At 41.3% G+C, this 21,389-nt stretch overlaps 1 protein-coding gene across 7 annotated transcripts in view; it reads right to left on the bottom strand.

Annotated features, from left to right (window-relative positions):
* LOC119917200 (serine/threonine-protein kinase VRK1-like) overlaps window positions 1–21,389 on the bottom strand; it is a 26,441-nt gene extending 5,052 nt beyond the window's left edge. Inside the window, exons 1-13 of one of the 7 annotated variants that reach the window (XM_038737363.1) lie at window positions 21,223–21,343; window positions 21,048–21,101; window positions 20,267–20,401; window positions 19,402–19,457; window positions 15,373–15,442; window positions 14,500–14,587; window positions 12,450–12,485; window positions 12,269–12,377; window positions 11,980–12,072; window positions 10,942–11,074; window positions 5,787–5,907; window positions 4,578–4,636; window positions 2,156–2,334 (exon numbers count right to left, since the gene is read on the bottom strand). In XM_038737363.1, the coding sequence (XP_038593291.1) occupies window positions 2,156–2,334; window positions 4,578–4,636; window positions 5,787–5,907; window positions 10,942–11,074; window positions 11,980–12,072; window positions 12,269–12,377; window positions 12,450–12,485; window positions 14,500–14,587; window positions 15,373–15,442; window positions 19,402–19,457; window positions 20,267–20,396 (1,074 nt within the window). In that variant the 5' untranslated portion in view covers window positions 20,397–20,401; window positions 21,048–21,101; window positions 21,223–21,343. The other 6 variants (XM_038737361.1, XM_038737359.1, XM_038737362.1 and 3 more) reach the window with 6 other exon arrangements.

Genomic DNA, 21,389 nt, shown 5'->3' with positions numbered 1-21,389 from the left:
GGATGTTGACTTTGTTAGTAGGCACAATTGTAGGCTATTTCAGGTGCTGGTCATATAATTAGAATATCATCAAAAAATTGATTCCATTCAAAAATGAAACTTGGTTATTATATTCGTTCATTCCACACAGACTGATATATTTCAAGTGTTCATTCCTTTTAATTTTGATGATTATAAATGACAACTAATGAAAACCCCCAAATCAGTATCTCAGAAAATTAGAATATTGTGAAAAGGTTCAGTATTGAAGACACCTGGTGCCACACTCTGATCAGCTAATTAACTCAAAACACCTGCAAAGGCCTTTAAATGGTCTCTCAGTCTAGTTCTGTAGGCTACACAATCATGGGGAAGACTGCTGACTTGACAGCTGTCCAAAAGACGACCATTGACACCTTGCACAAGGAGGGCAAGACACAAAAGGTCATGTCTAAAGAGGCTGGCTGTTCACAGAGCTCTGTGTCCAAGCACATTAATAGAGAGGCCAAGGGAAGGAAAAGATGTGGTAGAAAAAAAGTGTACAAGCAATAGGGATAACCGCACCCTGGAGAGGATTGTGAAACAAAACCCATTCAAAAATGTGGGGGAGATTCACAAAGAGTGGACTGCAGCTGGAGTCAGTGCTTCAAGAACCACCACGCACAGACGTATGCAAGACATGGGTTTCAGCTGTCGCATTCCTTGTGTCAAGCCACTCTTGAACAAGACACAGCGTCAGAAGCGTCTCACCTGGGCTAAAGACAAAAAGGACTGGACTGCTGCTGAGTGGTCCAAAGTTATGTTCTCTGATGAAAGTAAATTTAGCATTTCCTTTGGAAATCAAGGTCCCAGAGTCTGGAGGAAGAGAGGAGAGGCACAGAATCCACGTTGCTTGAAGTCCAGTGTAAAGTTTCCACAGTCAGTGATGGTTTGGGGTGCCATGTCATCTGCTGGTGTTGGTCCACTGTGTTTTGCTGCAGATTTCATTTTCCAACAGGACTTGGCACCTGCACACAGTGCCAAAGCTACCAGTACCTGGTTTAAGGACCATGGGATCCCTGTTCTTAATTGGCCAGCAAACTGGCCTGACCTTAACCCTATAGAAAATCTATGGGGTATTGTGAAGAGGAAGATGCGATACGCCAGACCCAACAATGCAGAAGAGCTGAAGGCCACTATCAGAGCAACCTGGGCTCTCATAACACCTGAGCAGTGCCACAGACTGATGGACTCCATGCCACGCCGCATTGCTGCAGTAATTCAGGCAAAAGGAGCCCCAACTAAGTATTGAGTGCTGTACATGCTCAAACTTTTCATGTTCATACTTTTCAGTTGGCCAATATTTTTAAAAACCTTTTTTTTGGATTGGTCTTAAGTAATATTCTAATTTACAGAGATACTGAATTTGGGATTTTCATTAGTTGTCAGTTTTAATCATCACAATTAAATGAAATAAACATTTGAAATATATCAGTCTGTGTGTGATGAACGAATATAATATCCAAGTTTCATTTTTGAATGGAATTACTGAAATAAATCAACTTTTTGATGATATTCTAATTATATGACCAGCACCTGTATTTGTGTTGAGGCTGTTCAGATATTGGTTTTCAGGCAGCAGTGGTTAAAGTATAATTCCTAAGAAAAGCCCTTGCCGAGCATAAAACCCAAAGAGCTCCAAAAAATTAAAAATATTAAACATAGCATTAAAACAAGGAATCAGTTTGTCAGCATTTCTATGCATGTAATACATGATTTCAAACATAAGTTAAAGCCATAGACTGCAAGTCTTTAAAATCAGACTTCAGCAGAGAGGACCATTTTAGTGTATGACATGTTCCCCGTCTGTCATACCAGCCAGATCATCCCTGGAAAAGTCCTGGAAAATGATCTCTAGAAAAGAGTGGGAACCCTGAACAAGTAGCACAGCATCTTGGGAATGACTGCCAGTTAGCTGGTAGTGTTTGTGAGCCACAATTATATCACTGTTCCAGACATTTGTCTGACAACAGAAAAAGAAAAACATGTAAATGAGAACAACTATATGGTACATTCAACTGTTATTACGTCGTTCACATGTTTCACTGTGGACACAGGTCTCTACAGAAACGGTCTGAATACACTAGCGTGCTCGCAAACGGAAACTGCTTTTTATTATTTCTTGTCATGTTCTCACCTTTTCCCTGGTGGGGGCATCGTCTACCTTGGTGGTTGACTTCCCTGCAGGTCCTTGAGGCATGGAGAAGTCAAGTCTTCCTGTGGTAACACTGGCCAACAGGGCTTTGAGAAGCTGGTAGTTTGGCTTATTTTGGTAGTCCAGAGTTTTCACATAAAGGAGGAATTCAGCCACCTCATCTGAAGACAGGAACGGAGTGAGTGTAAAACAACATGTCCAAGATTTAAGTCAGTATGTTTAATAATGGATCAGGCCATTAAAAAAAGGCATACGTCGCACATTGCTATTATCAGACAGGTTCGATTTTACTAACTGAGACATACTTTTTTAGACAGGCACTAGCCTCAGTGATGATGTATGCTCAGTAAGAAATCATTTCTGGGAGACATGCAGCAGCAAAGGCAGGATGAACCTGAAGGTCTCACAGTCCAGATAATACACTGCCTGGCAATGTATCTCCCCGCAGAGAGTAGATTAGGCATGTGCATAGCTATGGATATGCATTATGTGTGTGTGTGTGTGTGTGTGTGTGTGTGTGTGTGTGTGTGTGTGTGTGGAAGTGTCATACACAATCAGTTGCGATGCATCACACACTGGCCAGATGACGTGTATGACACATACTGCGGTAGGACTTCTATCTCTCTCTCATACACACACACACACACACTTAGTTGATGCATACCCTGGCTCTTATCTGAGGCGGGCAGCCGGGCCTTGTCAGCAGAGGAGCACCCGGTCCCAACCATACATCACACACTAAGCCCTCGCACAGGTGTGACCTCTCCTTATAAAGAGGAGAGATTAAAACACGACAAACTTTGAAAGGCATGTCAATTGGACGGCTGTTAACTCGGTACAAAGTTATTCAGGAGCAGAATACATTTTTGATCTTCATGTAGTCTAGACCGCTGTTTAGCCTTGTTTCTACAGACTCCTGGACGATAATCCACTTTAAAATGTCTGAAGGAACTGAATCCCAGTATGTGACAAGAATTCTTGTCACAATCTGGTCACATTTGATTGAAACAACACGTTTGGTCACACTACCAGTAGTTTCGTAGCTACCAGATGTAGTGGTACCTACCAAGCTACTGTCATAAATGCATTCCAACCCTAACTTGCCGTTATTACAGTTGTATTACTGGATCTGCAGCACAATACTTTCCATACTAAACACCCACGGTCTCGAGTCGAGGTTCCGTCCTGCCATTGTAAGAGCTCAGAGTCAATGACGGGGATACCATACATACCAAACTGTGAATTTTGTGTACCGTTACACCCCTAGTTACAACAAATGTCTGAAATAACACACAGAAATGGCCGCATGTGTTTGGATTCTTTCACTCTCACTGCGAGCAGTAACAACCCCAGGTCGATCCTGTGAACATGCTCCTGTAAAACCACTCGGAAGAGCCATATGCTGACCAACAGAACATCAGATGATCCGGTCTGCATCTCCACCTCATGGATAATATAGTTTTAAGAGGAGGAAGTGTTATCCTCTAAAAACATTACTGCATAATCTAATGAAAATTAAAGGATAACATCAGAGCATTTTAATAAATAAAGTCATAAATTCCTGTGATTCCAGAGATAATCATTTTAGAATTAGGACTGGCCCTTACCCATGCAGGGTCTGAAATTTACTCTTTTCACAGGTACGTTCAATTGTCTGCCAACCAGACCTTTTATCTGCCACTCAAATGTTTGCACTAAATGAAGGAATAATCAGCTCATGTAGGCATCATTTGATGTAAATAATGTTCTCATTCAAGGTTCAATATATTTATATAAAAACACTACATGCATGTTTGCGTGCACAAAGGACCCGTGTATTTCAGTACATGTCTCATCACTCCACCTTACTTAACAACCAGGTTTTTCAAAGGTGTTGACAGCTGACAAGAAACACAAAGCACACAAGAACTTGAAGTGCACCATGGTGTGTCACACAGTCAGTGCCCAACACACAAGCTTAGTGATTCTCCGACAACACTGGAGCTGCCTCCTGTAGTTGTCACTCAGGACAAACTGGGCCTCTTCCACGTTGTGAGTTTGGTTTGAAGCGCCGCCACAGATATTCCCTGAGCTGACTGCTGGGTGTGTGCGTTGTGTGTGATGCAGGGGCATGCGCCGATCGCCACAATATGATAACCTTACTACATGTGTCTTTCTGTTTGTTTTCCCCGTCTGACTAATGGCCAGACAATTTTACAATTTCACTTCGTACAATTTACCCAGATTTGGCAGATGCTAAATTCAGACCCTGCCAATATGACCTGTGCATGTCAGCCCAGTATCTAAATTGGTACTGGCTCTGGACACAAGATTCTTCTCCTCTCCTCTACAGGCTTGCCGTCTTATTTCCAAATTCTCAGTTTAACCTAAGAGGAGTAAATGATGCCCTGCGGCCCTGGCTTACCTGTGCTGGACCCGCTCACTGACAGCTGCAGTACCGAGTCTGGCAGATTATCCATCAGTCTGAGAGAGGAGTAAGAGGAGACAATACAGTGAGGAAGCAAGGACAGAAACATTATGAGTGACTGAGTTCAGGCATAGATAGAAGAGTGGGAAGAACGCAGCAGGAGGACAAGCTGAATTCAAGTCAAAGCAAACTGTCCTACAGGATGTTGATAAATCTTTCAGGTTTAAACACAGATAGTCAGTACATTTATTTGTACAAACTCTTGACTGAAAAAATAACGGTCAGCAGGAAATCAACCTCTCTCAAACAGTCTTTAAAAATATTTTATTGAACGACGACTAGTATTAAATTGTATAAATCTTGGATATTGTGTCCACCCAGGGGATTTACTTTTCAGTTTCCCAGCAGATATTTGGTAGGCTTTTAGTGCTTTCTAAAATTTACCTTAGACATACAGTAATTATCCTGAGATAAAGGGAATTATAAAAATCCTGCAAGTGGCTACCACCAGCCACAGACATGAATTTCTATCAATCATTAATAATTTAAAGAATTTCTAAAGGTAACAAGAAGGTAATGTTTCCTAGAGTACAGTGGAGGATTGGGGAAAAACAAACTTACATTTCCACTGTATTTTAAAAACCAGGACGTTTTGGATAAATGTAAATAAAAATGTGACAGCCTACATCTGCACTATTATGCAGGGTTTTTTTAGGTGAGTGCAGTAAAACAATGAAAGTAGCACCATTATTAGCATTATTAAATGGCATCATCAAAAATGAATTGAGGGGTGTGTGTGTGTGTGTGTGTGTTGCGATGTGGCTCTTTCAGACGATGCAAAATTGCAAGTGAAGAATCTGTTGGAGCAACAGACGTTGGAATGCAATGTAACAATTGTTTAAATAAAGCAACATGGCATTCGGCTGCGCTACACAGCTACTTTGTGGAAACACAAACAGATTGTGAATATAGCTACACTACCCCACTGCTACTTTTTTTAATGCTGTGTTACTTCTGTAAACAAGCTGTTGCACCGTTAACGCAAATAATATCCACAGGCCCCATTATATATATATTTCCAGAAATTAATTTTGTGCCAATAAATGTAAAGCTAGGACACATCCCAACACTCCCCCGAGAGTGGCTACACACTGCATTACAGACCATTAAGCTTCTGCTGTGGAAACAACGCAAGTGACTACCTACCTGGCCTTGGCCTCTTGGACCTGAGTTGGGTTCTTGAGAACATTATCCCAAGGCAGAGAGCCACATAACCAGTGAAGAAGACAAAACCCCAAAATCTGGAAGTCACCACGTCTGGATGGAGCTAAACAGAGACAGAAAGATGAGGTGGTTATAAAACATAATACTTTTAATACTTGGCTGCCATTAAAATTATTTTACCTGCTGCTTGCTTCTTTTATTAATCAGTCATAAATCAGCCTTTTTTTCCTCCAGTGCTCTGGAATATTTCCCCAAAGAAAACAAAAGAAAAGCAGCAGTACAAACGTCACTAGTATCACAAAGAGTCACCGGACAGCATTTTCAAACAACAGATCTTTCCCTTGAGCAGTCAAGGTCGGACCCAAGGACCATCAGCAACATAGGCAGGTTAAAGCAGATATGTCATTCACACAGACGAACAAATCAAAAACCCTGCAGCACAGATACTAATTCACTTAGACATTGCACATTTCAAAGACAGAACCTGAAGCCATTTTTATATCAAAACAGGAAAGATACAGACAACAACCCAATTCCTATCTAATTCTGTATCAATAAGCAAGACTCTGTGAGGCTACAGTGTCCATTGAAGAAAACTAAACTAAAAGATGGATAATAGTTGAGATTCAAAGTTTACCTTTGATCGCTAGCAGCTGTGGTGAAGCAAATGTAATAGTATTGGTTGGTGTTGTAGTTGTTTCAGCGCCAACATGCATGCAAACACAATGTTCAAATGCAAAAAAAAATAGCAGGGAACATTTATTGATATGAACTAATGTTATTAGTTTTGCCAGTGGGAATTCTGACCTGATGACGGAGCTAAAGAAGAAACGTGTCTCACAATACATCGTGAGTGAGGCATGAGTGTTTGCAACAAATTTCATGACAGTCCACTCAGCCGTTGGGAGATATTTCACGCTGATTTAAAAATGGTGGTGCTATAAGAGTTGCAGGGTCACCAAAGTCATTAGGATTATTATTTTAGACTACATCTGCCGCTACTAGCATAACACACCTGAATATCCAACCAAAGTGTCTGTAGTCAAGACAAATGCAGATATCCACAACTGTGTATATCCACTGTAAACACTTCCACCAATCATAACCATTGATTAAGATATTTGATCAGGAAGGCAGGTAGAAAAACATAATTTATTATTAAAGAATTGAAGCCATAAAACATTATATGCATGATACTAGTGTGTTGTCACATGTACTAAGACTTATTTAAGAACTCTAGAGTGTGTTTGTGTTTTATGTGAGTGTGTGCGATCGCATGGGTCTACATTAATGTGTGAGGTCTATCAATACTTGTCGACCAAGTCCATCCAAAGGGGTCGAGCCCGGGGAGTTTTAGCAGCTCAATACTGTAACGGCCGCCACACATCTCTGGAGAAATTACCTATCGACTGGCTCCATCAGAGGGGAGAAATCTCCTCCCCGAGCCATGGCCGGAATTGATCCTCCCAAGCCAACAGGCTGGTCTAAAGAGGAAGCGTGGTCACCGACACACAAGACCAGATTACATGGAGTGGGTGGGCAGTAATTTGATTACGCGTTTATTAATTTGTAGTTCATGAAATACGAGTAATCCAAATGTTTTTAACATGGGTACAGAATATCAAGACGTAGGTGCTGATCATGACATGACATGAAATACATGTTGAGGTTTGTGCCTAAATAACAAACTCTGGGGTTAGCTGGGAACACTAAACTGCGTGGACCTAGCAGGGAGGGTAAACAATCAGTGAGGATGATCAGAATGGGAGAGGTGGTTAAAAACGGGATGTTGATACTGGCTGTATAGGAAGGGCCTTGATGCTAGCTGATGTCCTTACATGTAGGCATCAGAAACCTTACAGTAACTCAACTTTGAAGGCATGAATTCATGTGGGTGTTTTAAGGAGATTATTAAGAATTAAAATTGATGTTCAGTTATAAATATTCTGTCCAGAGCCCTACTTCCTTATCCAAATATAGGATCTAATGCAGATTACCACGCACCATTCGAACCGAAAGATGTGGAGCAACAAAAATGAGTGTTGGGCGCAAACATTTTTGGTTTTATCCCGTGTAGTGTCCTAGTGGAAGATAACGAACCACTTCTTTCATCTAATTTGACAACTTATACAATGTTTCATGATGTGACCAATAGCAGCATGGAGTGCTCTTCCAGTGAACCTGTAACCATTTGACCATCATCTTCAGGTCGGGAGTATCATACCAAATTAATCCCACCTTTGGGTGCGATGCCACCCTCTGCAAACATGCACACTATGCACCCACACACTGGTGTGAGACTGACAGAGCCCAACTTCACCACCAAGGAACAATGAATGGTTCAGTTGTACTTTGACTCATAAACTGATCACGTCTTTATGTCGCATAAGTTGTTATAGACATCAAGCTATGGTTAGTTGGGGTCCAACTTGTAGTGTGCCATGTCTTCAATATACGAATCTGACTGCGTAATGTAACTAATCTGATCAGTGATCATTTCAAGAGGCAAATAACGTTTGTAGTCTGATTCTATCATTGTCTGTTACAGTACATCTCAACAACTCTCTGGCCTGTTCGCCCTTGTGGGTGTAAAATATGCATTAAGTAACCATTACTTCCTTTTGTTGTAAAATACTTCATTGCTACTGAGAGCCTATTAAAAGAAGGATAAAGATGAAAAATACATGTGATACTGACGCTGGAAAAAGTGTTGCAACTCCCAGAGCACCACAATAGATTAACCATTAAAAAGATCAACAACTACATTAAGCGTTGCTGCACTCTGTGTGCTCTGGGTACAGTGCCGAAGCTCATAATAGTGCTGGTCTTCTCTGTTTAATGCGTTTTACCCTCATATGAGGAATGACACAGGACAGTGCAGGGAGATATGCATGTGCGTACACATTTAAACAGCTCTCAAAGGGAGGTTGAACATGCTCGGAAAACACAGACATGCACATTACATAAAGAACAGCCACATTAATACACACACACACACACACACACACGCACTGCTCACGGTACATGCTTTAGACAGGGAGGTGATGGTGTTGTTAATTATCTCCTATTGTTATTCAGATTCCCTAAAGCATGCTGCAGTGTCACACTCTTAACCCTTCTGCTTCACAGTCTTGTTGTTTGGAGACAGTCTTCTGTCCACTGGACGCCTACCGAATGGAGGTAATTACGCCGTTTAGCTCTGGGTTCAAAGGTCTGCCAGTCTGCAGCTGCGTTCACCAAACCTCACCATGGTAGCCTGTCAACATCTTTGCAGGGATTGGTGGCATCAGGTCAGAGAAGTGCAGATAAGGGCCTGGTCCTCGGTCATAATCACCATGCGCATGTCTGTTTTTAAGCAGGTGTTTAAGATTATAGACTATATCTATACAGTATATTTTCTTCCCATTGCTGGAGCTTTGTTCAGTTCTTTGAAGGTCTAGTGTAATACAGGCATGGATCTGTATTTAAAACAATGATTATCTCTGGCGGGCTTGCAGCACTCTTATAGCTCCAATAAGACAACCTAGTGGAAATGGCTGTAAATGTGAAATAGCAAAAAGGTGTATTACAATTTTTATAGCTCAACTTTTCTCCGCTCTCCCTCCCTCCCTTTCAAAATGATTAAAATTGACATGAAGTCCATTTGATAGCTAGTGCTGACAGGACATTTTCTGCCCCTCTTTTACTTATCGATCATGTTGATAGAAACACTGCCGTGGAGATTAGGCAGTCTGAGCCTTGCTAACTCACTATATCGAACTGGAGGGTGGTGGAGTTGGTCGGTGTGGAGCTCATAGAGGTTATCTGTGGCTCAGGCCTCGCTCTAACCAAACATCAAAGTCCTTAATTAATGGGGGATGAATACACGATGCAGGTTATGACTTCAGCTAATTAGGGAATTGTTAAACAGAGACGGTACCAAGGAATTCAGCAGGGGCCGCGGATGGAGAATCGATGGTCAATGAAGAGGGGGAGCATGTAGGCAATTTGCCAGTTAATGTGTTCCCAATATGAGCGAGGGAGGCAGAGGGCTGTGGGGCGGAGAGACTATTTTACATGTATTAACAAACAAAGTCTGCAACCTAATAGGGCAGAGCTTATTCAAGGGTTAATATAGATAGTGTAAATATACCAATATCAAAAATGGTAGTAAAATTAGCAGTCTGAGATAGACAAATCAGGGCCATCTTTGCTCTGGTAGTTGAGTGAAGGTTTATTGCTTTTGTCCTATGCACCTACCAGGAGACATCCACCACGACTGGGCAAGGAAACACTGTCTGAAAAAAATGGAATTTGGAGATACAAGCATTGAAACTTTGGAAGTTACCTACTCGACTTGGCTAACACATACTGCTGAAGTTTCATATTTGCTTTGGCTGGACTTTGAATGAACGGAATGAGGACTATGGATTTTGTCGCTCATGTTTTACAGTGTAGTCATGCTTCATGGCCAGTATGGAAGGATTACAGTTACTTTCTTTCAATATGAATATGGCATGTGAGTATCGTTTTAAGTTCGATCCTAGTCTCAAGGCCCTTACGGTTAAATACACGCACTCTCAATCCCAGCAAAAGTTTGTACATTTATAAATGAGCTGCCCATGTGACCTCTTTAACAGAAGTAAGAGTCTTTATCTTCTGTAATATGACATTTCCGCATAAAACTGAATATGTAGGTGGGGTTTAGTTGTGATGTGATGGATTGCTCAGAAGTGTGCGTGGCTTAGTGAATACAGCGCCGCGATACACAGTTGGCCTCCACACACACACACCTCACTCACCTGCGTTTTTAGACCATGAGGAGGATACGCGTGAAATGTCAGTTAGTCGTTTTCATGGCTTTATGAGTTCAAATCCAAACACACGCCTCCTTCAATGAGACTGCTCTGCAAGATTCCACTAGCTAATGGTGAAGTGGGGTTTTATATGATGGCAGGGATTTTCCTGCATAGAGGAATCTTTGCCACCGAAGAGGTTTTAGCCAGTGACAAAGAAAAATCCCCTTATAAAAATAATAAGATTTGAGAATAAAAATAGCAATTGAAATCCTCTCTGAATGTGTGCAATAGCAATTTATCAACTTCTGTCAAATTTTCTTTTCTCTAGTGTCTATCTGCTTATAAACTGGAAGGCTTACCAAGTCCTCTGTGGGCATCAAGGCTGGTGTACTCAATGGTTCCATTGTGTCCCTTCTTGGGGTTTTCCTTGTATTCTTTATGGACGCCATCAGGACAGTATCTGTAGGACAGCCCATAGTCTGCTAGGTAGACCTACAGCACAGAACAGGACGCTCACACATTACTTAATACAAAGCCATTCAACAAATGATGAATGTATCCTGTCTGTCTTCTTAGGCTACATTCAGACTGCAGGGCAAAGTGACCCAAATCCGATTTTTTTGTGACTCAGATCTGATATTTTTATGACAGTGTGAACAGGCCAAGTCACATTGAATCTGAATTCAGAATTGGGCCACTTTCATATCTGGTCCAAATCTGATACAGATCGGATCTTTTGTGAAATGTGAACTGAGTCTGGACACTCAGGTCGGAATTGATGCGACTTTGAGCTGTTGGCACTGTCCGAGCGGACACAGTGGGGAGGGAGAGAGAGGGAGGGAGTTGTGGGGCAGTTGTGTTGTACAACGCCAGAAACCGTAATGACAAGGACAGAAAGTTGTGAACACTTGTCATAATTCGTGAGAAATGTGACCCGTGAGAGGACAATAAAAAATGTGAGTCTCCCGTGAGCTAACCAGGGCTAACCTCGGTTGCTCCTTGTTTACTTCTGTAGCCTGCAACAGCGTGCTGCTGTGTGTGACGTCGTGTTATTCTTCTGCGCATGCGGATCACTTTCAGGCCGCGGACTGTTCACACTGGAGTCTGATATGGGCACCATTTAAACAACAATGTTAACTGTCAAACAAAAAAATCAGATCTGGGGAAAAAAAAAAAAAACGGAATTGAGCATTAAGGCCTGCAGTCTGAACATAGCCTAAGTGACACAATTCTCAATAAAATGGATATCTGATAATGTGCACAAGGAAATATAACCCTTTACTGTGAGATAGAGATAGACAGACAGATAGATAGCCAAGCACAAGTGTTTATTTTGCAGAACAGAGAAGACCTAATTTCTATGCACATTCAAGATAATTAGAGGTCAGGGGACTTACCTGTTCAGGGTCTCTGTAACCCAGCATGAGGTTGGCAGCTTTTATGTCTGCATGGACATACTCGTTTTCATGAATATACTCCAGCACAGCCACCTGGCACAGGCCAAAACAGAGCATGTACACACAAAACAAGAATGAAAGAGGTATGCTCTGTTCACCTTATGGTAGAGGGGTCATTATCTGTTAAAGTGGCCTTCTGTGTTCTATCTGAGCTGCTGGAAACCCAGCTGCATTCACCTTCTTTAAACAACAGCCAATGAACATAAAAAAAACAGGCAGATGAGCTCACCAGTCTTTGACCAAGTTGGAGCACGGTGGACTTCCTAAGTCTACCTCCATTGTGCTCAAGGACCTTCTCAAGGTCACTGCCCAGTCGGTCCATGGCCATGAAACGATATCTGCGTAGTAGAGGAGAAGATCAGATCAAATTAAATTTTTTTCCTGGTTCTGAATAACAAACCATCTCCTACTTCCTGATATGTAGATGGTTTTTTGGCCCAAGAGTTCTGTAAAAAAAAAAAAAACACAGGTTAACCGAACAAGGTGTGAATGAGACATTCAGTGCTCAGAAATACTATAGTGGAATTTGATCAAAAACTATTAAAACAGCTATTCACTTGTAGGTGAAAATCACAATGACTATAATATCTTTAATGCAACTAACATTGTTGACATAACGGTTCACTTTCGGCTGTTCTGCCTCAACTTTCTGATTTACGGAGTTTCCTGATGGACAGATAACTTTACATGACCAGCTGGTCGTATTCTCTACATGCTAAGGAAAGGTGCTTCAATGCTTCCTTTCTGATCTCCTTTAGCATAGGGTCCACTGGAACATCCTTTACACTTCAAATCTATCAAGTCAGGTATAACTTTGAAGAACAAGCATACTGAATTTCTAGTTAACAATATCATCATAAAATCATCATTCTGGAGGTGCGCTCCAGCGAGGCACGTAAAATAATTTTTGTAGCAATTGGGAGGGACTTTTGTAGTTTTTTACTTTGGCAATAGGGGAGAGACATACAACTTTTAAATGGTTGAATTGTGCATTTATGTTATTATATGTTAATTGTTTAACTAAACTTATCTCCCACATCTACCTAAACCTCAATGGACCTCATACCCCACCTGAACCACACACAGCAAGTGATGGTGCAATTCTATAGCCAGTAATCGTTAATAGAATTACTGGTTTGCTCACTTCCTCTGTGCTTTTTGCACATTGCATTGGTTTGACTAAGAAAGCATCTTATTTTGGTTTCCTAGTCAGAACTGTCATAGCTAACTTTTGCAGTAACATTACTATAGGGTAGGACACAGTAAAGTAGGGATGGTAGTTTGCTTTTATCCCTACAAGCTAAGGGGGGTCAGAGGGCCAGGGTTTAAGAGTTGCTATTAAATGTAATAGTTGGAAAAGGTCAGCCTTTGCTTTTTATTTTCTCCAATACTAGCTACTTTTGGTGTGAATGTAATAAAAATATGGTTGTTTATGGTGGAGGGAGGGTCATGAATTTTCCCCCAGTCCCTCAGGGAGGCTCAAGGAAAAATATTTGTAGCTCCAGGGAGGGTCAAAACAAAAAAGCAAACATAAATAACCCTATAATCTGTAATGATTCTGAGGTCATAATAACAGGGTTTTCCCTGCCATAAGGCTTAGGTAGTGCGCCATGAATGTGAAATCATTGTCGAGAGCATCAAAACTAACTACATGACTTATCCCAGATTTACCGGCTGTAGTTCCTCCCCAATGCATTTCTTTAGCAAGTTTAGTCTTTAAGCTTTTTGGGTGTTGTTGTGAAGAATATACACTAATGGGACAAAGGTACTGGGACATTTACTTACACATTACTTTTATGACATCCCATTCTAAATCCATAGGCACTGCTCTGAACTGTTTCAAAACAGCTCGATTGTAGTCCAGCATTTACTTCTGTAACCTATCAGTGTCACTTTGTAACACGTGTCATAATGCTCATCTAGCGGCCAAGACAGCCCCTCCCAAAGTATTGGTACAAGCTTGTCCAAGTACTTTTATCCATGGTGTATTTCTCGCTGTATGAGTTGAATTAACACCTGACCTGGCTGGGATTTTATCCCAGTGTATCCAAGCCACCTCCAGATGTGGACTGGCTGATCTGATCACAATGCGTTCTGCGTGTATTTATACCTACATCTGTTTTTCATTATCCAGATACAAATCATGTTAATGCCCTGTGTAAATGGGTAGGAACTAAATCTGCTATTATCATTTACCCCTGCTGACATTTTCTCTTGGCTATATTGTTTATGAAAACAATTGAGAAATGAAGTCCTCCAGTCATAACATCATCCTCCATTCGAAGAGTAATGCTATCTTAAGGTGCAACATATTAGAAACAAACCCACGGTGATACTGTAAAATGAAGAGAAAATGATGATGTTGTTTTTACGCTCAAAAAGGGAGCAGACATGTAATACAGTGTAATCATCTAATCATCTGACAACATCTTGTCCACCAAATGCTAGCTACGTCAATACCTGAGGTCATTATATTCAGCAAGCCCTGATCCCCAGTACTGTGGGATGCCCAGGAAGTCCAGTTTCCTGCCTCTCTTCCATTTTTGCACTGGAACAAGATTAGAAGAGGAATAATTATGTGACTGTGTGTATGCACATTTCCATTTTCACACTCCTGGGGTGCTTATATTTGGTGAATTATAGGACTCAACCCAGCAACTAAATCAAAACTCAAACCCACAATGGCTGTACTAAAAAAGCAGAAACCCTAGTGCCTTGGACCACTTAGCTGTACGGAGTCTGAAGGGAATGGTTGGCAACTACAAACACTTTTCATTAGATTCAGATGATTCCCTAACCTTGACCTAACCCCAGTCGAACACCTCTCCTCCTAACAAAAGCCCCTAAACTCTATGAAATGTAGGCCAGTGTTCTGTTCATAATTCTGATTAGTCTTTGTAAGTGTATTAATGCATGCATGAAAATATCAATCATACAGTACTGAGGGTACAAACAAACACACACACACACACACACACACACACACACACACACACACACACACAAAGCAGTAGGTCTGGCTCAGGGCTCGATGGCGGCTGGCCTGACTGGCGCTCAACCAGGCTGGCAGGTGGTCAGGGGCTCATTGGAGGCCCGGCCATCATTACGTTTGAGTGGCTTCCCCTCTCTCGCTCCTCTCCACCAGAGGCGTTGGAGAGCTCAGACAAGCACGAAGAGAGGGGCTAACTGCCACTGAGGTGCATGTTTGCTTTGGCTTATTATTAATTACTGTGCGGCAGGCAGCAAAGCCTCTGTGTCTGCGGCCACTTCATCAGTCAAACACACTTGTGCTCCAGTGAGCTGCCGGGACGCTGGGCGGGTGGTGCTACTCACTGCTCTCTGGTTTGGCTGCCCTCTGGTAGAACTTGAGCTCCGAGAACAGGGGGCCATTCTGCTGGTACTCCTGCACATACATACACAAATCATTTACCATTTCATTATCATTGGTTTAACAAGCACTAGGCTAGAGAAAAATAAATATGTCTTAGTACACATCACAAAGTGGGGTTGTGAGAGATGTGTCCAAACAAAGAAGCATCATCCCAACTGTATAAATAAAACCAGCTGTACATTCTATTCATTGTTAAACCTTTCTTCCAGTTGTCTATTCCCTGGAATCAAAAGGACTCTCCAAACTTCCTGAACGGAACATGGCTTTCCCATTTAGATTGGATTAAGTGAAAGGAGAATCCCTCTCATTCCTCTATATGTTACCTCCCTTCAACCAAGGGTGTAAATACGTGTAAACATATCACACAATAATTGCTAATTAATTACTTGTACATAATAATAATAATAATTATAATAATCTTTATTTGTAGAGCACTTTTCAAAAACAACAACAAAGTGCTTTAACAAGTGTAAAGACAATAATACCCAAAAAACAATAATACAAAAACAATACAAGATAAAAAGAAAAGACTAAAATACACGTTTAAGATAAATATAAAATAAGTAAAATAGAATAAAATAAAAGGGATAAAATAAAGTCAAATAAAATCGGGAAAGGCTCTCCTATAAAAGTATGTTTTAAGAAGGGACTTAAGAGTTCACTGACTCAGTCGACCTGATTTCCTCGAGCAGGCTGTTCCAGAGCCTCGGGGCCCTGACAGCAAACGCTCTGTCCCCTTTAGTTTTCAGTCGAGACTCTGGAACAGATAGCAGACCTCTGCCCGAGGATCTCAAGGTACGTGCTGGTGTGTATGGGACTAAAAGTTCAGAAATATAACAAGGCGAGAGGCCATGAAGATGTGGTCATATTTCTTTGTTCTGGTTAAAAGCCTGGCAGCTGAGTTCTGGACAGTCTGGAGTCGATCAATAGATTTTTGGGTTAAACAGGTGAAAAGGCTGTTGCAATAATCCAGGCGTGATGAGATGAAGGCGTGTAAAATGGTCTCGGTGTCCTTAAAAGTTAACATAGATCGAATTTTTGCTATATTTCTAAGTTGATAAAAACATGATTGAACAAGCTTTATGGTGTGCTGCTCGAAATTTAAATTACTATCAAACCAAACACCAAGGTTCTTTGCCACAGGCTTAATGTGATTTACTAGGGAACCAGCAGATGGCAGTATTTGATTTGCCATCTGCTGGGACCCGATGACCAGGATTTCTGTTTTGTCAGTTCAGCTGGAGGAAATTATTTGACATCCATTTTTTAACTTCACAAGGGCAGTTGTTAAGTGAACTCAGCATTCCAGGGTCTGTGGATCTGACGGGCAAGTATATTTGTGTGTCATCAGCATAAATATGAAAAGAAATGCCATGTTTATGGATAATATGTCCAAGGGGAAGCAGATACAAGGAAAACAAAATGGGTCCTAAGACCGACCCCTGAGGCACACCATATTTAACTGGACAGAACGAAGAGACATAGTTGTTTACAGACACAGAACTTCCTATTTGACAGGTAGGATGAAAACCATTCTAGGGCAGTACCAGAGATCCCCACCCAGTGCCTCAGTCTGTCTAACATGATGTTGTGATCAATGGTGTCAAAAGCAGCGCTAAGGTCCAGGAGTACCAGGACTGAGCACATGCCTTCATCAGCAGACATTAAAAGGTCATTGGTGACTTTAAGCAGGGCAGTCTCAGTGCTGTGGTACTTCCTGAAACCAGATTGAAACTTTTCAAATAAGTTGTTATTTTCCAGTACAGTGAGCAGCTGTTTGGACACAATTCTTTCTAGAATCTTTGCAATAAAAGGCAGTTTTGAAATTGGTCTAAAATTTTGTGGGAGGGAGGGATCTAAACCAGGTTTCTTTAAAAGTGGGTTCACGCAAGCCGTTTTAAAATAATCAGGGACACAACCAGTAGATAGGGAGCTGTTGAAAACAGAGATCAAATGGGGCCCAACAGAATCTATTACTTTCAGTAAAAATTTTGTAGGCATTACATCAAGTGGGCTGGAGGACACTCACATTTGTGATACTGTTTTTAAAAGCTCAGACAAGTTGATGGGATAAAACTGGTTAAAACTCTCTTGCTGCTGGTGAGGAACCTCTGAGTAAGAGGCCACGGGGGTAACAGAGGCTCTGATTGACACCACCTTATTGTTAAAATAAGATAAAAACAATTCACAGTCATCATTACTTCCAGCTGAGGCACAAGGAAGGGTTGGGTTTACCAGCTGATCCACAGTCTTAAACAGAAACCTGGGATTGTGTTTATGTGTAGTAATGAGTTCAGAAAAATAGTGTGTTCTCGCATCCTTAACCATGTTATTGTAGTTAATTAATAAATCCTTCAGACTGAGGTAATGGACTTGGAGACTGGATTTTTTCCATCTGCGCTCTGCTTTCCTGCATTCCCTTTTTAGGCTGCGAATGCTGTCATTTATCCAGGGTTGCTTACTAGCTTTAGACGTAGGCCTAACCTTTAGAGGAGCAGTAATATTTAGTGACGACAAGCAGATATGATTGAAGTGATCGACCAGATTGTTGGTGTTGGAATCAGACAGGTGTTGGCTTTGGCTCTGAAAGAATGCGCAAAACTTTGAAACACTTTGTTCATTAAAGATGCGAGAACACACGGAGCTTGGTGAGGCGACATGAGTAACAGGCAAATCGCAGATAAAAACAATTCATCCATCTGTGGCTGACTTCTTGGAAAAGAACCGCTTTGAGTGTTTCTGTCACTCGTTTGTGAGAATGCGATTAAGCTAGCCGCACCACACATGTGACAATGTCCAGTTTTCAGAATAAGACGTCTGTACAGGATGGAAATAAGATTAATTGGATTATATTCACAGAAATTATAAAACATATTACATGTGTCCATTAAAAGTGAATGGACACATTTACTTAACGGACCCTCTCGGGCCTCGGACCCACACACCATAGTCTCTCCAAATCCTGTGGGAAACACTGGGTAAAAGCACATTTTGACTATTTAATTTATGCAATAGTAATGAATGTACTTGGTCAGTGCTCGGCAATTTATTTCATTATATTCAGTTTCGGCTTCGGCCAAGAATTCACTATCAGTTACTCAAACTGGACTTCCTAGATCGTATTTCATGTCTCACCACTAACTGAAGCAACACGCCCACACCAAGGTAACCTGCTGCATTATTTTAATGCAGGGCTGTTTTTAATCTATAAGCCTGTTTACTTAAACAAGGCCAGTATTTATTTTTCAGTTAGTGTTTTAAGCATGAAATTCCATCTTTTTGTTGACGTGGACTGTTACCTTGCTGAGATGCGGCAGGGGTATAACACAAAGAGAGAGAGGGAGCTGCAGTAAACGGTGAAGCCTCATATTGGTATCAGATAAACATTATAATGTATCACTTGCATAAAAAGCCATATGTTATAATAAAACCATTTGCTACTTTGAATCTGAACATTGTCCAAGGCCTTAAATAAACTTGCCACTGAAGTCTGCCTTTATTTACTCAGCCACTAGTGCAGGAAGGGTTCACAGGCTATCCCAAAACAGCTTATTGGGAGTGGATGTGGACAATACAACCCAGCAACAAGCAACTGGGCAATGCATCTGTGCCAGCTTTGGATATTCTACTAACCCTAAATAGAAGTGCTCATGCGGGAGGTTAGAGGAACCATCACTCCGTTCCACTTTGCTTAATTGTCAAAGGTTATTTTTACATCATACGTGGCAATCTTCTCACGTTTCTCGCAGTCACTTCAAACTAAATCACATGATGTTTGGTGAAAATATCACTTGTGTTGTTGTAAACAGCTTATACATGCATTATTGTCCGTGGCCATCGTAACAGCTGCTTTCTGCTTCCTGCACAGAGCGCAGTAAGGGCATCTTGCAGTATACACTGGCACTTCAAACAAGCAGTATTGTGTCCCTTAAGATGGATAGGCTGTCTGCATGCAGCACAAATGTACTCACCACTTTTATGACAAAGCCAGTGTCTGCTGCAACAGGTCTGTCCACGTCCTGGGAGGCTGTGAGACAACAGGAGACAGCGAGGAAGGATGAGACAAAAAGAAAGGCTACCAAGTTGTGATACTTTACGATCAGATATAGTTGGGGTATGCAATTCTAGAGAAATAATATAAGAAGTAATGGAACTAATGTTAGCCAAGTTGTAGGTTAGCATACTGTCATTACAGCTGCAGCTGCAAAGCTAACATGCAGAGAGGACGAGACGGTCCCAGAGCAAGCACAATATCTCCAGACTGATGCTCACAACTCTCCTGCTGCTATAGCTAACATCACAACAGCATGTCTTGGTGAGCTAGAAAGTAAGCTGAATGTTTGAGGGCAAGTCATTTAACGTAACCTGACACACAAATCACTGCTGGAATAGTGTTGTGTCACTGACCTTTTCTCATTTACAGAGGGCTGTGTACAAATACCTTCTCTTTTTTTCATCGCAAGATGTGCACTGCATTAGAATTGTATACCCCCCCCTCCTTTAAGTTTTAACTCTTGGACTAGATCAGGCCCTTTGGATTTATAAAATGTATCAAACACAAGGAAGACATTAACAAAGCTCTGTACTGAGCACTAGTGGATTTGTAAAAGTTGGGAATTGCAGCTGATTGGAAAGGTCTTCATAGATTAGACTGTTCAAACAGCTTCACAACCCAGAGAAAAACAGATCAATCAGAGAAGTGTCTTCCAGAACCAACATGTGTATCTGGCAGAGAAGGAGAGGGAGTTAATCTGCAGCAGACAAGCCTGCCTGCATGTACATACTTGTGTGAATGTACCAATGTGTGCATGTGTCATCAGACAGTGTGCTCATTACCAAGATAAATTAGTCCAAAGCCACCCTGACCAATGATTTTCCCCAGCCTCCATTTCTTCTTCTCAGTGTCGGTCAGTACAAAGCCCTCTGGGAGTGGTTTGGGTAATGTCTTCTTTCTTTGCGGTGCCATGAAAACTGAGCAAAGATAATATCTGTAAGAAAATATTAGGAAAATATTTTTACATACTAGGCTAAAATGCGAAACTGGTTACATCTCTTTCACTCAGTCTAAAATGAAAACAACTGGCCAAGCTGATACAACACTGCCCTGTACCCACACTGACAGTTCTCTGTTGAAGTTAAAGGCAATGTCCACAAACACCATTAACAATCTGTCACCGATAAACATATTTTTTCTCGGTCTTTTAGAAATTAAAGTTTGATACTTGTCCAGCCTGAGGGAGAGTATTTAAGTGGCTATAGGACTGCTGTTATAAGACACACTCAAATTTGAAATTTTGAGATTTCGGGTGGGGAAACTTTGGCAAATAGCGGAAACCTTCTCATCGTCCTTTTTCGTCAACTTTCGTCAACTTTCGTCAACTGGGCTCTTCAGGAGCCGGCTATACAACCTTTCAGATAAGTCGTTTGTTATGGTTAGTTACATAAAACACACGAATGACAAGTGAAATAGCAGGACACTTAAAGTAAAGTAAAACAACTTCAGACCGTTAAACACATTGCCGTTGACAGTTAACGGACAGGCGACAGTTGAGGAACTTAGCTAGTAAGACTGAAGCTCTTTAATGACTCATGATAAAGTAACGTCATGTAACGTTACCTGCATCCGAAGGGAATCCAAGCCGTAGGTTACGTCGTCAATTGAGCTTTTTGTCTACAAACAAACCAATAAGCTGTAGTAATTAATACCTAATACTTAATAGCGAATTCTTCCTAAAATGTTTAGCCTTCTTCCATAACATGTTTCTCACTGTCCCGGTGCGAAACATACAAACCCTTTTCCTCACTTCCTGAAAGTTGTCCCTTCTGCCACGCCGCACAGCCAATGGCGTGCAGGGAAACGTTTCTCAACAACCCAATAGCTATAAGCAGTAGACCCGTACATTTAAAGTGTAACTACCACAGTTTTATGGCAACTACACACCAAAATATGTCTCTCCTT

The sequence above is a fragment of the Micropterus salmoides genome, unplaced genomic scaffold (genome assembly GCF_014851395.1).
Source record: "Micropterus salmoides isolate LMB-PRFRI ecotype aquatic unplaced genomic scaffold, ASM1485139v1 Ms_hic_scaffold_22, whole genome shotgun sequence".
NCBI lineage: Eukaryota > Metazoa > Chordata > Actinopteri > Centrarchiformes > Centrarchidae > Micropterus > Micropterus salmoides.
The sequence above is the reverse complement of the archived record's forward strand: the minus strand, read 5'-3'. Positions and strand labels throughout refer to the sequence as shown.